General features: G+C 59.5%; 2 protein-coding genes across 2 annotated transcripts; both read left to right on the forward strand.

The window, feature by feature from the left end:
• Window positions 1-246: 246 nt before the first annotated feature.
• Window positions 247-11,949, forward strand: SYNE4 (spectrin repeat containing nuclear envelope family member 4). Its single transcript, XM_044435436.1, has 12 exons — window positions 247-383; window positions 1,038-1,188; window positions 2,802-2,978; window positions 4,131-4,268; window positions 4,366-4,560; window positions 6,181-6,460; window positions 7,506-7,606; window positions 8,196-8,277; window positions 9,629-9,771; window positions 10,637-10,786; window positions 10,951-11,012; window positions 11,624-11,949. The coding sequence occupies exons 1-12, from the start codon at window positions 247-249 to the stop codon at window positions 11,856-11,858; spliced, it is 1,851 nt and encodes a 616-aa protein (XP_044291371.1). The 3' UTR covers window positions 11,859-11,949.
• LOC123026143 (collagen alpha-1(III) chain-like) lies at window positions 11,942-18,099 on the forward strand. The gene is made up of 2 exons (XM_044435437.1): window positions 11,942-12,129; window positions 15,986-18,099. The coding sequence occupies exon 2, from the start codon at window positions 16,315-16,317 to the stop codon at window positions 18,097-18,099; it is 1,785 nt and encodes a 594-aa protein (XP_044291372.1). The 5' UTR covers window positions 11,942-12,129; window positions 15,986-16,314.
• The last annotated feature ends 867 nt before the right edge of the window (window positions 18,100-18,966 follow it).

An 18,966-nucleotide genomic window follows, 5' to 3' on the forward strand; every position in this document is an offset into this window, starting at 1 on the left:
GGTCACTGCCTAACTGATCTGTACCTTCTTGGGATCTGCAGTGCACTTCCTGGTTGTGCTCTTTTCTTTTGTAAAGAAAGGTGCTCCTTTCCAGACAAGAATGAGAAGTGGATTATGAACTCGCTTCACAGGCGACCGTCAGTTGGAATCCGTGGTCTCCCGGACCCTTGGCAGGCTCTTGGACGGGCCTGACGCGTCCTCCGCCAAGGAAATAGAGGGCTGGCGCGATCCCATGCGGCTTTGACGATGCGGCAGGCTGGCTTCGGTGGCCGCCTCTGCCCGGATCCCTGGAAGGAGCGCCGGTGCCGCAAGCCCCGGGGGGAGCCGCTGACGGAACCAGCTGCTTGCCACCTCTGCCTGGCCTCTGTGGAGAGACGGATCAGGTGACGGCTGCGTGCGTGCATGTCCCCGCCAACACCCTCTTAGGTGCCACAGTCGCTGCTCAGGGCAGCGAATTTTCCCGGGGAACACCAAGAAGCCCAGCCGTCGGTGAGACACAGAGAGCCACGCACCAGCCTGCCTGCGCCGGGTGCCCTCCGGGTGTCTTGACTCGCCTGGGCAATGGTGGGGAGCCCGGGGTACTGCGGTGCGAAACCTCTGGATGGTGCCCGCTGCGGAGGGCTGCCACACGCCGTTCTGTACGGTTCCCCAAAAAGTAGGTTATTAAGTGACGGGAAAACTCAGGGCTGCAGTCCAGCACATGCCGTTCTGGTAGCAGGTCCCGCTGAGCTCCGTGGGGTTGGCTTCTGTTGGAGGCATGCGCCCTGCAGGAGCAGCAGTAAGAAACGCCGCGAAAAGCAGCATTGAGAACAGCAGATCTAACCGCCTGTCCCAAAGCTTGAAGAATTCACAGGAGGAAAAACTGGCAGGCATTACCGTCAGGTGGGATCGCTCTGAGGTCGAGCAGCACTATGTGGTTTGAGGGACACCAGGTTGTCCCAGTGCCTTCAAAATTTCTGGGAAAGTTAGATCTTCAGGACTTCTTCCCAGTTTTCTGCTGTGCACATTGTCTGAACTATGTCTTGGTCCCTCGCCAGAGAAGAGCAGGCATGGCAGGAAAAGGTGGCTCTTCAGGACTTGGTCTTCCGCTTCCAGGACTGGCTGCGTGCTGCGGAGGCGACAGTCCGCTCGGCACGATCCTCGCAGGTCTCGTACGCCCATTCCAAGAAGGAGCTGCAGAGGTGCGAGGTGAGGACGAACCCCCCGGACGCGGGCCGGCTGCCTGGCCGGCTCATCCCGGGAACTGCCGGCGTGTGCTCTTGCTAAGCCTCCATGGCCGGGGAAGCATCTGATCACTTGGAATTTGTCTCTCCTAGTGCAGTCCTTTTATCTCAGAAGGAGCAAGGGGCTCCAAAAATAACAGAGGTTGAACAAATGAGGCATTTAGAAGCAGAGGAAGGGCAGGGCGGAGAGAATGTGGCTTTGTTCTCCCTCCCTGATGCTTGTGTGATTCCCACCTTTTCAGTCTCCTGCAATCCAGGTCACCTTGTATGAGAGGGAGGGAGGGAGGGAGGGAGGGAGGGATGAAAACAGGCAAGGGGGAGGTGGGAAAGGTTTGCCGAGAGGTTTGCCGAAGCACAGCTCCTCGGTGGGCAGCCGGGATGGCTGCCTGCGAAGAGGACGGGTCGGGGCTCAAGACTGCTCGCTCTCCACTTGGTTGTGCCGCCTAGCGACTCAGCGCCATCCTGTCTAACGCCGGCGTGCCCCTGCGGGAAGCCAGAGGGAGGCCTGGCCGCACTGCTGGATCCCCGAAAGGGACCCCACCGTTTCACCGGGGAACGGAAGCTGCACCGTTCGACCAGCTCGCATGCGTGTTGCCGGCTGGCCTTGCGCCAGTCAGTGAGCCGCTGGCCTCCGGTTTCCCCCCTTGTGGACTGGGAGCATGAACTGGCTGCCTTTGGCCAAGGCCTTGTGCAGATCTACTGGCCAAAGCAGATGTTTTAAAGTTGGTATTTCAAAAATTTTTTCCACGAGGAGCCCAAGGCAGCTTTGACCCCGAGTCCGGCAGCTGTGGCTTTGGTTCCCTTTTACTCTGAAGTAGATGCAGAGTTCCCCCGTTCCCCCAAACAGTTTGGCTCTTAGAATCTTCCCCACCACCCCAGTTAGGGGCCCCATTCGGAGTGGAGTTTTGCAGGTTGTTCTCTCTCTCTCTCTCTCTCTCTCTCTCTCTCTCTATGTATATATAGATATAGATATAGATATATAGATATATAGATATAGATATCACGTTGCATTTATATCCTCCCTTTTGCTTTTGTGAGAAATCCGAGGCAGGTCACGTCGCTCCGTTTTGCCCTCACGGCAACAGCCCCGTGAGGCCGGCTGGGCCGGGAGCAGCGACTGGTCCAAAGTCTCCCAGGCAGGGCACGGCTCCATTCGCCCTTGGCCCCGATCCCCTGGGTCGCCGGCCCAGCACCTCAGCCGCTGCACGGCACTCGCTCCCCCGTCTGAAGCAGCGCCTCTTTCAGTGCTAAGAGTTTTGCGAGAGAAACGTCAATCGTTTAAAGGGAAGCCGTAGCTTAATGTGGAAACGGGACAGAACGGGTGTGGGCTTGACAAGTGGCCAAGGGCAGAAATGGGGGAGGAGGCTGCCGGTTCTGATGGCCCAGGCTGGCTCCTGGATCAGCGGCCGGGCACCTTGGCACTGCTTGCTGGGGAGCATGGGCGTCCTGCGGGCGCCTCCCACGGGCAGCCGCCGGGTGAACACGCTGCTGTCGAGGTGGCCCCGGTCCAGTCCGGTCCGGTCAGGTCCGGTCCGGCAGGGTCAGGGTCAGGGTCAGGGTCATCTTCTGTCGCTCCAGGTGCTGCAGAAGCAGCTCTCGGACAAACTGCTGCTCCTGGAGACCTTGAACCGGCACTACCGGCAGCTGGGGCGGAGTGGGGGTACCTGCGCACGGCTTCGATCCGCGGTTCAGGAGCTCAACCGGCACTGCGACGAGCTGCAGAGGCGGGCCGCTGCCGTCCACGCCGCGCTGAGGGTGAGTGTGGGGCAGCCCGAGTGTGGGGTGGGACGCCCTGCGTGAATGCTTCCCGTGGGCTCCGGCCCTTGACTTCCCGGTCGATGCTGGCTCCAGGCTGGAATGCCCTTGGGAAGGTGCTCTCTGTGGGCGGCTCCTTCCGCGAGTCCGTCCTCTCCCGCTGTGACACCCAGGGGCCCTCAGATCAGGCAAGGGTTTGGGGGGGGGGGTCTGGAAGCCGCTCCAGCTGCCTGCGCTTTACAAAAGCACAAAATCAAAATCATTAACAATAAATGCATCTGAGCAGGAAACACACCCATTTTTGAAGCTGGGGATCATTGGAAGCACCAGATGGGGGAAGAAAACCGACGAGTGTTAGTTGAACACAAAATACAGTAAGGGGGAACAAGGGCAGTTCCCACATTGATAATGCGGAGAGAGTCACTAGGCGATAGGTGACTGTGCGCCCCTGAGCACTGGCAAAGGCCTGACGAATAAACATTATTTTTAAAAGTGTACTGCCGAAGCATCAAAAATTGGGGGGAGGATGAACAGAAAAACGGGGCAGTAAAGGGGTAGCGACTGGAGTGGGGTGGGAATCCGGAAAAGCTTTTGTCTTTCGGGACACGGGTGCAGGAGAGGTTCTGCTGCAAAGGGCCCTGGGCTGCCTGTGGGGAATGGGCCAGAGGACCAGAGGGAAACCGCCACGGCCGGCGTGGTGCCAGCGAAGCCCACAGCTCGGCCTATTTTCAGGGCGGCTTTTCACGATGTGGAAACTTGCTCCTTGGTAGACTGCAGAGTTTAGGACTTTCCTTGTGGACTCCGTGGTTTGCCTTTGCCTTGTGTCTCTGTGTGTATGTTTTTTAAAAATTTAGACCCTTTTGTTTGTCTGCCCATTATCTGCATATATATCTCGGCTTCCGTCCTCGCCTCCCTTTCATCCCCACCACTACCCTGGGAGGGAAGTAAGGCTGAGAACCAGCAGCTGGTCCAAAGTCACCACCAGCCGGATCTCCCCGGCCCGGCCCCAGTGCGCCATGCGCCACGCCACACCGTCTTCCGGCGCTCTGGTGGCAGGCAGGGTTGCGGCTCAAGGCCGTCCGCCGAGCCATGGCTCCGGGAAGCAAATCGGGGCCACCGTCTCGCCTCGCCTTGCCTTGTCCTGTCCCTCAGCGTGTCGTGAACGAATGGGAGGAGTTTCAGCTGGAGAGGGAGAGCATGCGCGTGTGGCTGATGGAGCTGGACCTCCGGCTCACGGATGTGGAGCACTTCTCCGGCGGCACCGCGCTGGATAAGATGATACGGCTGCAGGTAACCCGGTGCGCGGTCCGGCGGGAGGAGGCGGGCACTCGGCCCCCCACGCCCGCCCTCCTCCCTGAGCGTGTGTTGCGGTTCTCCTCGGGCGCAGGCCTGCAAGCAGGACGTCCAAGCCAATGCGGAGCGCCTGGACCGCCTGCTGGAGCGCGGGGAGCGCTTGATCCAGAGCAGCCAGCCGGAGGACGCCCGGCGGCTGGAGGAAGAGCTCCAGGCCTTGAGTAGCTTCTGCCAGGAGGTCTTCCGGAGGGTCTTCCATTTCCGCCGGCGACTGGTCAGCCTGAGGCTGGTGCGTACTTAAAATGTAAGCAGAGCCTCGGATCGGGCCGAGGCCCCTCTGGTCCGGCACCTGTTCCCGCCCACCGGATTCCACAGGTCAACTCTGCAGCCTGCAAGAAGCCCTCCCCGTCCTGCCCCGAGTCGCTCCAGCTTTGGGCGGGGGGCCCTTTGGCTGCTAGCATGCTCTCCCCCATCTCCGCTTTCTCCACGTCCTGCAGAATCCCGTGCACCTTCCGTCTCCCGTTACTCGCCGTTTTCCTACACGAAGGACCCCGGCTGGGATCACTTCCCCCCACAGGCCACGTGCTCCAGCCACTTGCTCATTCTAGTCTGGGAGCCATCCCGAGGCGGCAGAGCAAGGGCACAGCGTGTAAAAACTTTGGATGGATGGGTGGGTGGGTGGATGGATAGACGGATTGATGGATAGATTGATAGACTGATAGATGATAGATAGATTGGTAGATGGATGGATGGATGGATGGATGGATGGATGGATGGATGGCCATCCTTTTCTGCGCTTTCCCCAGCCCTACAAAAAGAAGCAGGAGTGTGGGGGCCGACACGCTTCCCCCTCGGCCTTCAGGGCGTGAGGGTCCGGTTAGGTTCACACACGCACTGACTGCTGGCAACAGCCAAGGTCCGGATTGCACTGTAGGGGCAGGGAAGCTCTTCGGAGGGGCACTAGTCAGTCCTCGGAGAATCCTGGCTTTCATCTACTTGCTTCTAAAAAGCAAGTTTCTAGTCCTTATGGCTGTGTGAAGATCTGTATACTTGAGAGTGTGTAGGCAGGTCTCCAGAGATGCAGCTGAGGGCAGAGTAAAATCTTTAGTTCATTGTGTGAGAAGAATTCCATTCTCTCCCAATTAGGAGGAGTGTATTATGAAAAATGTGATGACATACGAGTGTGCTGAATTGCCATTATTTATTCACGTTGCTGAATTCGGGTCGGTGCCTCAAGGCCAAACTAGGCATAATGTTAATTTTGTGTGAGCTATTTAAGATGCACACTTTCTGTGTGGGGGCCCTGCCAAGATACCAAGCAGGAAAGCTCACCTAACAAATCTCAGTTTGGTAGTAAAACCAGTAAAACCAGCAACAGAAAGGCAGTATTAAAATGAAACCCAACTGCAGCTACAACCCGCTCGGATATGACGTAAACATGGGAAGGCCAGGTAAAATAGTACATTTTCAAGGGCTTCCTAAAAGCCTGCTAGGGCGGCAATGGCAGCGTTTGATCGCAACTCAGTCCAGAGGCGTGGAGCCAGTGTAGAAAAGCCCCTGCCGTGTGTGCTCGGCCACCCAAGCCGCTCCGGCAGGTGGTGAACGGGGAGGGCTTGTCTTGCGGATCTTAAAGAGCAGGCAAGCTGCTAGAAAAAAGCTGGTCCTTCCGGTAAATTGATCCTGATGACCAGGTAGACTTTCAAATGGCCAACCCAGCAGCTTAAACTGCATGCAGAGGCAGGCTGGTAGCCAGTGCAGCCGGCGCCGTATTGGCCTGAGATGGCTCCAGGTGGCCAGGTTTGGCTCCAGGCGGCCTGGGCTTGGCCGGGGGCCCCCGGCTCCACCCGGCGGCTGCTCCCCCTACAGTGTGAGTTACGACAGGGCAGGCCTGCCCCTCTCCTCTTCCCAGGTCTTTGAGGACGAGTGGCTGTCGGACCGGGAGAGCGATCTGGAGTCGGACTGCGTCTCAGCGGATCCCCCGGAGCTGGACCACGTGGCCACGGGAGCGGCCCATCCTCCTGTCTGTCCCCTGAGCCAGCCACCCCCAGGAGAAGCGCCCTCGCCTTGCTGCCAAGCACCGGCTCCCCATGCAGGAGGGACCCTGGACCTGGAATGGGACCCTTCCGTGGATGTTGGGGGGTCCACGTCCCACGATGAAGAGGATTCCTCATACTACAGTGCCATCACAGGTTGGTAGGGCTGTGGGGTGCCGGAGCCGGGGCACAGCGCTGAGGGTGTCTGGGCATGGAGGTGAACTTCCGAGCTGCCACCTTCCCCACGAGTCTCAGGTCCTGAAGGCATCCTGTGGCACCCTCAGCTTCCAGCACATTCATGAGGACTAGCCTCCTCTTTGCTGTTTTTGCATGGAGTCGGAGGGGTTGCGGCTTCAGGACTGCAGAATTCCTGTGCTGTTACGGGTGTTGTGTGCGAAGCCGGCATGATGCCATGCTGAGAGCAACCTTCTCCAGCCTACTGTCCCTGGACATTGTGGACTACATTTCCCAGCATCCTTGACCATTGGCCCTGCAGGCTGGGAATGACTGCTGCTGAAGCTCATTGCATCTGGTAGCAACCAGGCTGGGGAAACCTAGGTTAGGGGAGAATCCCGTTCACCCCGGCTTGGTCATGGGGCCCTTGGGTAACCATCAACGAGCTACACTGTCTTTCGGCCCAGCTGCCCTCCACGGAGTGCTGTAAGTACTGGAGGTGGGCGGAAGCTCCTTGGGGGTTGAGGGCAGAAACATAAGCGCAGAAGGCAGAATTTTGCCAAGGGCCGCTTCCCCCCATCATTTCCATCCTTGCACATTGATATCTTTTGGCTTCGTTCTGGTCTCCCCACCCACCTTTACACTTTGGAGCAGGGCCTTCTTGGTTGTGGCACCTGCTGCTTCATCAATTGCCATTTTTATTGCTTTTGCAAGTTTTTTGCCTTTTGTTGGGTTGGTTTCTTGTGTTGTAAACTGTGCTGGGAATGTTTGCGAAGCAAAGGGCTGGGCCAGTGTACAAGACGAACACACAGGCATTTCTGCATTCAGCTGCTTCTGCCATCAGGGCTGGGAAGCAACTCTGCCGGACGTCTGCAGCACCCGGCTGTTCTCCCGGCCATCCCAGAGATTTTGAAAGATGCACCCGGCATCTTAAGTCTTTCTCTCAACTGCTGCCCCAAACTTGATTTTTGAGAATGAAAGCTTGGAAACCGCTTGGATTTCCTTCCCCTTCCTTCCCGCTTCCCAGGGGTCGGCCCATGGGAAGAACCTCGCCGAAGGTGCAAGCCGTCCTCTGCCTGGGGGTCCCGTTCTCTGCCTTTGAGGTGTAGCAGCCAAGAGGACTTCTTCGTAAGTACTGGGAAAAGGCCGCTGGAGAGAGGGGCGGTGTTGACCTCATCCAGGGCATCATTGATGGAATTAACATTAGCGTTCTCAGCCGTCGTACTGGGTTGTCAGCAGCAAGTGGAATCGAGAGCTGTGCCTGCTAAGCCCAGAGCGGCTTTTCGGAAGGTCTCGGTTCAGCATCGCACCTTGTCCTTTAGTCCTGTGTGTGGCAACTCAGGAGTAAATTCAGATGTGTCCGAGGAGATTTACCCACAAGAAATGGTGCATGAGAGCAAAGCCCCACTGTTACTGCTCTAAGGTTGCATTCAGGAACGTTCCGTATATTTATTTTGCTAATTTCACTTCTGTACCACCCAATAACCAAATGGCCCTCGGGGACATTTACAAAGTTAAATGAGCTGATCCACCTGGTTTAGGGTACAAGTCTGTGTAGGATCAGGTAGAAAAAACAGCCTTTGGCCAACCTGATTTACATCGGCTAAGCAGTTTTAATCTTGTCAGGGTGAATGTGTGTGTCGGTTTGCCAGGAACGCTGGACTAGCCTCTTTGCACAAGGCTTCTTCCTTCTGAAAATTGTTCGAACCCTTCGCAGGCACAGGAGGGTGTCTTCCAAGGAGCGTGGAACCAGTCCAGCTGCTCTGGAGCTGACCGGAACATGAAAAGATGCAGCTCTGGTAGGTCAGCAGATTCACCTTTCAGGATTTACCTTTGCTTACCAGCAAATTTACCTTAAAGTTACCTTTAACTTCCATTCCTGTGTTCCTAGAAAAGGCCGATTAATTGTGGGGGCAGAAAATTAATTTCTGCTGTCAGAAAAGAGAGTTGGATCCTGCCCCCCCCCCCCCAGTTCCTGTGTTTGTCCGGACATTTGATGTCCAAGTTGCAGAGGCCTGGTCCACCATGGCTTGAAAAAGAGTTACCTGCATGCTTGTCCTCGCTCTCTGGAACACCTGGCCACGAAACGTGGGCCGGTGCCAACACTTTGGGGGTTCAGGAGCCCAGCCCCCCTCAGGAAGCTGCCCTCGTCCTCGGAGTGAAGGCTCGGTTTTGGAAATTGCTCAGAAATGCCTCCTTCCTTTCCTTCCTGCAATGAGATACGTCATGGCTAGCGTGCCGCGAGTTACGCCCCCACCCCGAATGATGCTGCTGCATTGCCCTTGACCCATTTTCTGCATGGTTTCCGCCAAGATCGTTGTCTTCCTACGCCTTTTCCCCAATTTGCCTTACCTTGACTCATCCGCTGCAACAGCCATGCTCTTTCGTTTCTTATCCATGGCCCAACACACTTTAATTTGCTGCGTTTTATTTCTTACATGATTTCTGTTTACATTGCCTTCGGGACCGCTTTGCTGGTCCGTCCCATCCAGCTTCTTGGTCCTGCAATCCACCCCCATGGCCAATTCCTCTATCTTGTTTATGCCAGTCTGGCTTAGAGTGCAGAATTGCATGCCTCCCAGTACTGTTGACTATAAATTTATTTATTTTTATTTATTTATTTGGAATTTTTGTATGCCGTCCCATTCGCATAAGCCTTGGGATGGCTTCCAACATCATAAATACATATACAAATACATACATATAAAATCAGATACACCCTGGCTCAATATTTTAAAACCAATAAATAACACCAACAATTATTAAAATATTGTTTAAATAAAAAGATCTTGGGCTGGCGCTGAAAAACAAATGATGACGGTGCCAGGCAGACCTCTCTGGGGAGCGCATTCCATAAGTAGGGCACCACCGCAGAGAAAGCCCTCCTCCGGGTACTCACCCTCCTAATATCTTTCATGGAGGGTTCCCGGAGAAGAAATAAATATTTCTCAGCAAATCAAATGCCCATCCACAATGTCATGGCTGGGGTTGTGATTGATGGGAAGGTTTTCCGCAGAGTGTTCCCTCCCTTCTTCCAGAGGTTCAGCACCCCAGAGTTGCCTCTTCATCCATCTTGGAATGAATTGTCAGTTCTCACAACACAAGCTCCATCGCAGGGCAGAATTTCACCCGGGCTGTTCTCTCTGACAGGAGATTCACACCCGTGGGAGGTGGCGCATCCCCCGAATCTGCTCCCGGAGGAAGCTGGCCGCCGCCCAGCAGAACCGGTGGGATTTGACCCCAAACGTATCGAGACCTGGCTGGGCCAGAACTGCCAGGAGAAGATGGGGCAAGTAAGATCTTCTGCGGGTACTTTGATCAAACTTGGGATTTTTTTCTATACTTGGCTGGTGAAACGGGACTTGGCATAAACTTAGAGGTGTTTTCAAATTATTATAAACTGATTTGAATTTGACTATAGAATGTTAAAAAATATGTAGTAGGGGGCTGACCCAGTAAATCCAACATTTGTGATGTTTGATGTTTTTAGTATTTGTTGAAAATTTTAATAAAATTAAAAAAAAAGATCTGCGGGGTTGGACAGGTCTTCTCAGCTGTAGAGGTGGTGGTCTTGGACCGAGCCGGACCATGGGTGAAAGAAACGGATGCAGAACGGGAGGATGAGGAGGGCGCTGGGAGGCAGCAGGAAGTCTGCCGGGCAACATCAGCAGCCGTGAGAGCCCGGCTGCCCGCTGGGGGGAACCCTCTTGTCATTTCAGCAAAGCCCGCAAGGGCACCTGCGACCCCGGGAAGGGTTCTCTCGCCAGGAGAAGACCCGCAGAGGGCAGGTGCCCGTGAGACAGCAGCGCCCGATCAGGGTCATGTGTTCGGAATGGTGCCTGGCACGCCACGCGTCCCGTCGGGGTCGAAACGACCCGTGCGCTGCCCGAGCTAGGCCTCTGCAGGTGCTCGTTTTGCCGTCCTGTGCAGCTCGCCGGGGCGGCACCGGCCACATGTCTAGCGGGTTCCAGCATTCCAGTGTTCGCACGCAGACGTCCCTGCTACCCCAGAATGCCCCTGCCTGCCTTTGCGGGTGTTGCATTGTGGGTCTTTTTCTCACACCCGGTGCATTGTGGGCCGTATCCAGTCCAGCTGCTTGGAGGGGCGGGGCGTGTGCGCCATGGAATGGCTCGCCTGTTTGTTTGTTCTTTTGCTCAGGATGCAAGAACACGTGTGGCCTTTCAGCCTGTGGGAGCCCTGCGGCTACCTGAGACAGGTGGGAACCAGCCGAAGCGGCAGAAGCCACCACAACGGACAGAGAAGAGAAGCAAGCCACCCCTGCAGCCCGGCCCGGGGAGCCGTCGGCAGGTAGGGCAGCCCAGAAGGCGCCTGCAATTTGTCGGCAGAATACAGAGCTGGGCCAGGCGAGCGCTTGGCTCGAGTGCATTTGCTCCGTTGTGAAACGGTGTTCTGGGGGGAAAGCTCAAAACGGCAGATCTTATTTCCTTCCGTTGCTCCACCTGTGCCTCTAGATCTCCAGGAAGAAGCAGCCTGGCTCCCGGCCAGCAGAATCTGCAGTCACCGTGGAGCGAGGGTGAGTGGCCTCCCAAACCCTCCCATCTCTGCCGTGGACTTTCTGGGAGGGATCAGCAGCTGGCACCCCTCTGGGCCGGGCCCCCCTCGCCTCACCTCGCGCTGCCCTTTGCCCAACTCCAGAGGCAGGAGGGAAACACGGAAGGTGTGGCCGGTGCCCAGGCGCCTTTGCCCGTCTGTTCAGAACTCCCTTCCCCAGCCCAATACCCTACAGATGCGTTGGACTGCAACTCCCAACATCCCCAGCCAGCCTTGAAATGGCCGCGCCACACATCTGGAGGGCTCCCGGCTGGGGCAGAGAACTTGAGCCCCTCCTCTGCACCCCCCCTCTTCAGCAGAGTGAACTTGAAGAAGCACCTGACAAAATTAACAACAGTAAATTTTAGAAAACCTACAAGACTCAAATAGCGATCAACATGGGGCCCTAACACTGAGCAGAGTATATGAAGAAAGACGTGGGGGGAAACGGTCTGAGTCGGGGGTGCTGAGCGCACGGCAGGCTGGCCCGGGGCGGCCCCCGGGGGCAAATCTCTCGGGCAGGCGCCTGGATGAGCTGCAGCCCTGCCTTCCCAACACTTTGCGGATTGACAGATCTGACGTTTGTCCTTCCAGCTGCGATCCACCGCGGCCACTCGACCTCTCCGCCCGGGCGCAGAAATTCCCCGGAATCCGCGCCCTCCGGAATAAGGTGTGGCTGCTCTTCCCCATCGCCCTCCTGCTGCTGCTGCTGCTGCTGCTGCTCCAGCCCACCCTCCTGCCCCTCTCGGAGCCCCCCTGCCTCCGGGCGAACCGCTACGCCAGGTCCTTCCATCTCACGCTGAAGCACAGAGGGCCTCCGCCCACTTAGCCCTACTGCCGGAGCAGGGGCTCCTTGGGACGGAGACGGCCGGCACCGTGGGAGGAGAAGGTTGTCCGTGGAGTGGCTCAGGCTGCGAGGAGCGGGGTCGCCTCCGCTTGCAGGTGGGCCCCCGCAGCTGCTGAACTGAGAACCCGCTTCTGCCTGCACACACGAGTCCCGGTCGCCTGCTGCCGATTCTACCAGATTTCCGAAGCTCTGCGCGTTTCTCCAGCCCTGTCAAAATCCCAAACCCACCTGGGGCTTGCAGTCCAGGAGTTCGGTAAGTCCCAAGTCTTTCCACTTTGAACTGAGGACTTTGCCCAAACGCCGGAGCCACCGCCACTTGGTATTCCGCGTGTTCTTCAGACGGGTGGAAGGTAGATGTTTTGGACTTCCGTTCCTAGAAGCTTCTGATGGTCGGGGATGCTAGGACATTCCTGGAGATCGGCTTTCTGCTCAAGCCAGCCCCCATCTTTCTCTAGACCAGCCTCCCCAGCCTTGGTGCCCTCCAAATGCGCCAGGGACTACAGCTCCCCGGTGCCCCAGCCAACTATGCAGGTTCAGGGATGATGGGAGGTATGGGCCTCGGCTGTGTCATGAATTGCATTTCTGGGGTGCTGTTTGTGGAATCCTCAAAGAGGAGATTTGGAAGCGGCCAAGAAGGCCGTCGGGTTCACCCCCTGCTCTTGCGGGGCGTGAGCTCAGGCCGTCGCTCTGTTATACCTGCTACTTTTATTTAATATATTTGGCATTCAAGGTTTTCTAATAAAAAAAGAGGAGGAAAGCGCCGGATGGTGGTGCCCTGCCTTCATGAGGGGGGGCTGCACCCCCGCCTCACGCTTCCCGAGGGGGAGTCACCTTCCCTGTTGGCACACCCTGTGCGCTCTGCGGGATCTCGGGGGGCGGGCGCTCTGGACTACAACTCCCATTGGCCCTTGGGTGAAGGGTGATGGGAATTGCAGCCCAGTGACATCTGGAGGGCCCTGAGCTGGTTGGGAGAACCTGAAAGTGCTAAAAGATTTGGGGAAATGAAAGCGGACCCCTCCGCGGGCAGGGGCCACTGGAAGCGGGGGGAGAGGGAGGACGGCAGGGCATGTCTGTCACGGGCGGGGGGGGGCCCGGGGCGGCCCGAAAGCGGCCCCCAGACCCACCTGCAGGCCGCCCGGTCGCCCGCGGCCGGGCAGGAGGAGCACGCGCCGTGCACGTGCCGGGAAGCGTGCGCGCGGGGAGGCTGCCCCCGCCCAGCCACCCGGGCAGCGGTTGCCGCGGCAACCGGCGGGGCGGGGCCGCCGTCGTCTGCCGCTGCGCGAGCCGGGCGCGAGCGGAGGGACCGCGGCGGCGGCGGCCTCGGCCGGGGGGGCCTCAGGTAAGGGCGGCTGGGGGTCCCGTGGGGAGCGCGGCGCGGTTCAGGGGGGGGGGGGGGGGCGCTTGGCGTGCTGGGGGGAGGGGGGCGCCCCCGCTCCCCCAGGGGATCCAGTAGCGGAGGGGCTCCGCGGCAGGAGGGCGCGCGGGGCCGCTGGCCGGGAGTCCCGCGACCCTCTCGGCGGCGGCGCCCCCCCCCCCCGCGCAGGCAGCGCCAGCCCCGCGCGCCCTCCGGCCGCCCTAATTGCTCCGGGCGGCGCGGGCACCGTGCGGCCCCCAAGGCGGCCGGCGCGCCCCTCTGGCCCGGCCCGGGCCCGGCTGCTCCCGGTGCTCAGGAGCCGCCGCTGCAGGGCACCCCCGACCCCACCGGGTCTTCCGCGGCTGCTCTCCCGGCGAAGCCCGGCGTCCGGAGCAGAGCCCGCCCGAACGACCCTGGCCCGTTCCTTGCACGGCGCCCTGGGGGCCGCACAGCGCAGGCCGGTTGACCCCTGGCCTCCCTCGCGTTTAAGCGGCAGAAGTGCACGCGGGTCCGCTGGGGTTTTGCTCTTGGCCGCCCCACTGCAGTGGCCTAGGAGGGCGGAGCGGGGCCCCTGCCCCCCAAACACACGCACACCCATCTCAAGCGCCCCGAAGCAGCTTTTGCTTTAGGACGGGAAGGACTGAGCAGCGCTGCTTCTGCAGCACCTGAGCGGGCGAAGTTTTCATTTACCCCCTAAAGGGCGTGGGGGGCTTGGGCAGGGGGAGCCGTACCCCTGGCACCCCCAGCACACGGGGAATCTTCCCCCCCTTTCAGACTGTGTCTGCAGGATGGCCCCGTGGTTTTGTTGCTGCAGGGGGGCCCAGGAGATCTGTCTTCAAGCCCCCGCTTGAATTCTGGGAGTTGTGGGTGCTTTCTCTGTCCAGACGTGCATGGGATTGCATCCTCATTTACATTAGCCAGTGCCCCCCTCTAAACTCAGGAAGTCTCCCTGAGGAATCTGGTAACCCGCTTTTTCATGTTCTGAAGCACTTCTTTTTTTAGAAGAATTAAGTGGTAAATACAAGCAGCAGCATCACCGGCCCCACAACTCACGGGGCAGAGGGAATGTCTTTCCTAAGGGCTGAGCTCTTTCAGGTTCTTTAACGAACAGCCCTAGTTGATAGAATGGCTGCAACCTGAGAACGTGAGGAGGGAAAATTGCTGATTTTCTGCCCTCTTTCCGTTCTAAAAATAAAGGCTGCTGTGGCTTGCAACTCTGGAGCAGAATGCCTCATTGGCAAATTGAGTATATATGGAAACAGCTTGGATGTAGATAGGCCTCTGCGCATGTTCCGAGCCTTTCTTGGTGGGTCACCCCTTCCAGGGCTTGAAGCTCTCTTCACATATCCTCAGAGAACCAGCTCGCTCCGTGGCCTCACACGCAAAGGCTCCTTGGCTGGAGCAGAGCCGTAAGGATGGCTGAGCAATATTCTTTCGCTCATCGCACCAAGAGAGGGAATATTCTTGGCCTTTTCTGTGGCACATTTGACTGCCAAATGGCCGAGCCTGAACATGCGCTGGAAAGCAGAGGGGCAGGCGGAAGGCGACATGTTCAAATGCAGCTGTTGGGGGCTGCGAGCTGAATCCTGCATCTCTCTCTCCCCCCCTTAAAGTAACCTCGTGTGAACTGTTCTTACACAAGCATCTGTCCAAGTTGACAGGGAATGCCAAACTCAGAGAGGTCCGTTCAGATCACGGCTACAGGTGTTAAAGTGGCCAATTCATGGAGCAAACCCTTCGTCGTTTAAATAGGATGAACAGTTTTTAATTAGGAACCCGCATGTTTAGTCTGGGAGACTTCGCGGCTCTTTCGGCTGCGTGCCATGGTATGGTAGCAGCAACTTTTAATGCAGCCCTTTTACGAAAGCAAAGGTTCTGTTGTGGTTTTGGAAAGACACCGTTTAAATATGCAAATTGAATGGATTATTCGGTCAAAGCAGTTAGCTAATGGCGCAAGACTGAATGCTCTGAGGGACACGAGTCTTACAGTGCTGGAGTGAGGAGTTTTGTCTGCACATGCATGGGACTGCTCCTTAAAATTGATCTTAAATCAGTGCCGGCATCGGAAGTGGCAGGTAGTCTGCAGCATCGCCTCTGCCAAGCAGGTGAGGCGTTTCTACCCCGGAAGAACTTGGGCGTGAGCGAGGTGAGGGTCGGATGTACCTCCGACCCAACTGGAGCAGTGCGTGCGATCGGCCGGCCCTGTTGCCCCCGGCCCTGCGATTTTTGCCCCAGCCCCGCAGTTTGGGCTTTGCACACTCCCGGGCCGTGTTCACGCGCTTCGCCGTTTGGGACCCAGGCGGCCGCACCTAGCCACGGGCTCCGTGAGCCCGGTGCTAGCCCTGGCTGGCAGCAGCTCCTTGGGGAGCCGGGCGCTTCGAGGGACACGCGGGGCCCTCCGTGTGGGAAGCGCGTTCCCCACCGCCGAGTTCCAGTGAAGCCACGTGCCGCTCCTGCTCCAGCACAAGGGGCTTTGTGGGGGCCTAGCCGGGCTGCAGCTCTGTCCCCGCACAGCCAGGCTCCCCGACAAGAGCGCCTGCCGGCTGCCCCCACATGCAGCCCGGGCTGCAGGCAGGCGCCGGAAAGCAGCCTGGGGGTCGCCACTCGGGCCATGTGGAGGCCATCCGGGACTGTCGAACTCGTCCTCCTACGTGCTCATAAGTACATTTTTCTCCTTTGCTTCCTGGTCAAGCTGACACTCCGGAGGACTCACTGAAGTATTTGGCCGGTGTGTTTTTGTGTGTTTGTTCTGCAGGAAGCCTTGGAAAAGGGGCAAGGGCCCCCACCTGTCTTTTTCTCCACTCACTCGGGAAAAGCTGCAAGATAGGGGCAGCCCATTCCCTGCTGGCCTGCAGGAATCCTCCCCGGCCCTCCAAGGTGGGCCCCTTTGCGGAGGAGGAAAAGCAGAGCTGAGGAGCTGGAACCCTGCTCCTGGAACCCTGGAGGAAGAGCCACATGGCTTTGAGCAAAACACAGCCATGGGCTGCAGGAAAGGAAACCCCAAGAGAACTTGAGGGCTAGAACCGCTGGCAGCACCCTGGAACACTCCACGGAGGAACGAGGAGCGAACGCGGGCCGGACTCCATGGAGGAGACCACGCAGGCTGCCAGAGAGAGGATGGCGGGGTCCCATCAGCCCCCCCACTGTGGCCACAACCAGCTCCCTGCCCGGGCAGACGAAGCCGCGAGGAATGACGTGCTTTTGAAACCCTCTCCGGGGGCTGGGGCACCGACATGCCAAGGTGGGCCTGGCCGGCCGTGTCCGGCAGGAAGAGCTTTCCTGAAAATGAAGTGCCCGTTGTGGCGGAGGAGGAAAAGCACGGCCAGCGCTCTGCAGGATCAGGCCACTCCCAGGAGCCGGCTGTGCATGGAGGCCGCCCACGAAAGCCCCATCCAGGCCGTCAGAAAGTCTGCCAGCCAAGGTGGGGCCTGGGGCTTGGGCTCAGAGGAGGAGTCCGCGCCAGGGAAAGCGGAGACCTCCCTGCTCTGGAGACTGCTGTGCCTGAAGGCCACGTCCTCCCGGCCGCAAAGCCCACCCCACGGCCTCGGGGCATCACCTCTCTGCAGAGCAAGCTCGAGCTGTGGGCCCGTCACTGCCCTCCGCCGAACCGCGGAGCCCCAAGGGGAGTCTCCGTTGAGATGGAGGTCCAGGGCTGCCCCGCAGAGCCCGGCAGAGGCTGCCTCGCTCCCCGAGCCGGAGGCCGAGACGGCCGAGAAGCTCGGTGGATCGTGGACGATGAAGCCATGGAGAGCGCTTCGGGCCGTGATGATCTCCAGGACCAAGAGAGAATCAGTCCTCCCGGGGAACAAGGGAGAACACGCGACAGCAGGGGAGGGGGATCCTGGCCTCCCCATGCGACCAGCAACCCCTTCTGGCGCTGGGACAGACGGGGCCTCTGGACAGGCCACCGCAGCGGACAGACACGCGCCATCGGCATTTGCACCGAGTGTGGATGATGCCCACGGAGCGTGCGAGGCCTCGAGAGAGCTATGGCGTGGCACGGAGACCCACAGCGGCGTGGGGGACAGCGACCTCCTGGGACTCCTTGCAGAACTGGAAGCCAAGCACGAGAGCCGCTGGTCCGCTCTGGGAAAGAGCCGCTCGGAGCAGGAGCCAGCCCCGGAGAGCGCCTCTGGGCACGTTCCCCAGGGCCTGCGTCTCCGAGGGGCCGGAGCAGAAGCGGCTGCGATGGCGGACGAAGGCGAGGGCCGCTGGGCGCAGGAGCAGGAGCAGGAGCTGGCCGATCTGGCGGAGAACCCCGGTGGGCAGGGCATGTTGATGGCGACACGGGACTTGGCCTGGTTGAGCCGCGAGGTGCTGGGTGGCCCAGCTGTGGGGCAGGTGGCACGGCACGGGGGCGGTTCTGCGGCAAGCGCTCCGGAAGTCCGGGAGCGGGAGACTGAGGAAGGGAACTCTGCCAGGGGGGGTGGCCCCCCCGGGGAGCTGGCCCCGGGCCCCGCCACGGACCTGAGCCGCCCTGGCCGCCGCCCCCCGCCGCCCCCCGCCTCGGGAAGCACAGCTGCTGGGACCTGCCGCCGGCCGGCGCCCGGGCAGCCATCGCCCTCCCTTCCCCCCGGGGACTTGGCGCGAGGCTTTCTGGGGGGCCCCCCAAGCGGGACCCCTGAAGCAAGTGGGTGCAGCCAGCCGCAAGGGGGCCCTGCACGGGAGTCGCCGCCGCCCACCAGGGAGGCGCATGGGGCCGTGGGGGGGCGGGATGCCACAGGCCCGGGGGAGGAGTGTGCGGAGCGGCTGCTGCACAGGGCGGCCGCGGAGATCGTGGGAGCCGCGATCCACAGGGCCACAGAGCGGCTGGTGGCGGAGGAAGAGGAGGAGTGTGCCGGGCTGGAAGGGCACAGGCGGCCCTGCTGAGGCCCGCCAGGCCACAGAGGGGGGTCTTCTGGCAGCCGGGCGGAGGCAGCAGGCTCCAAGCTCGATTTTCCGCAGCTCTCACCAGCCTCTCCTCCCCATCGCCAAACTTGGCCCCACCTTCAGGGATTCCCTTCTGCTCCAGTGGGCATTTTATGTATTTTACTTTGTGCACGGGGGGGGGGGGGGGGTTGCGAGAGAGGAGGCTCTGGATTCTCTGCATGAGAGCGCAATGAAGCCCATTCCTGGCTGTGGGGAGAAGTGCTTTTGCAAGCCACGCTGGCAGGGAGAGGCACTTCGGTCTCCGTGTCGTTTCCTGGGAGGCCCAGGTGCCATGAACATCCATTCAGCCTTTCCGGGACTCAAGGGCTACCAGGGCACTTTGGAAGGGGCACAGGCACCGCTCTGCCGAAGCTGCCGCTTCTCCTCCAGAGCCAGGTTTTCTGGGCTGCCCTTTCCCTTGCACGGCCTCCCCGCTTCTGCAAAACCGGCAAGCAGGTGATGTGGGATGGACATCGGCCACATGCACGGCTCCTGCACGCCAGATGCCAGACCCCGACGTGCGCGGCTGCCTACCTGGCCCCTGCAGCCCTCCCACCCGTTGGAAGCTGGGCAGCCACTTGCGGAAAATACTCTTCACATGCTCAGGGCTCCATTACATTGCTGGGTCCAGGACAGGCCACCTAGAACGGCCGCTTCGAGAGAATGCAAAAGCTGCCCGGCCGTCTAAGCCTGGTGCTGCTGGGCTGTCCTTTCCAGCACTTGTCTCACAACAAGGCTGGCCGGCCGGCCAACAGCGCTGCCACGCTTAGAGCGACCTGACCCAATCGGACCCCCCAGAGGGGGCGAGCTCCCCCAGCGGCGTGAGAC

This window comes from Varanus komodoensis, unplaced genomic scaffold (assembly GCF_004798865.1).
Source record: "Varanus komodoensis strain SLA01 unplaced genomic scaffold, ASM479886v1 scaffold29_3, whole genome shotgun sequence".
Taxonomy (NCBI): Eukaryota; Metazoa; Chordata; class Lepidosauria; order Squamata; family Varanidae; genus Varanus; species Varanus komodoensis.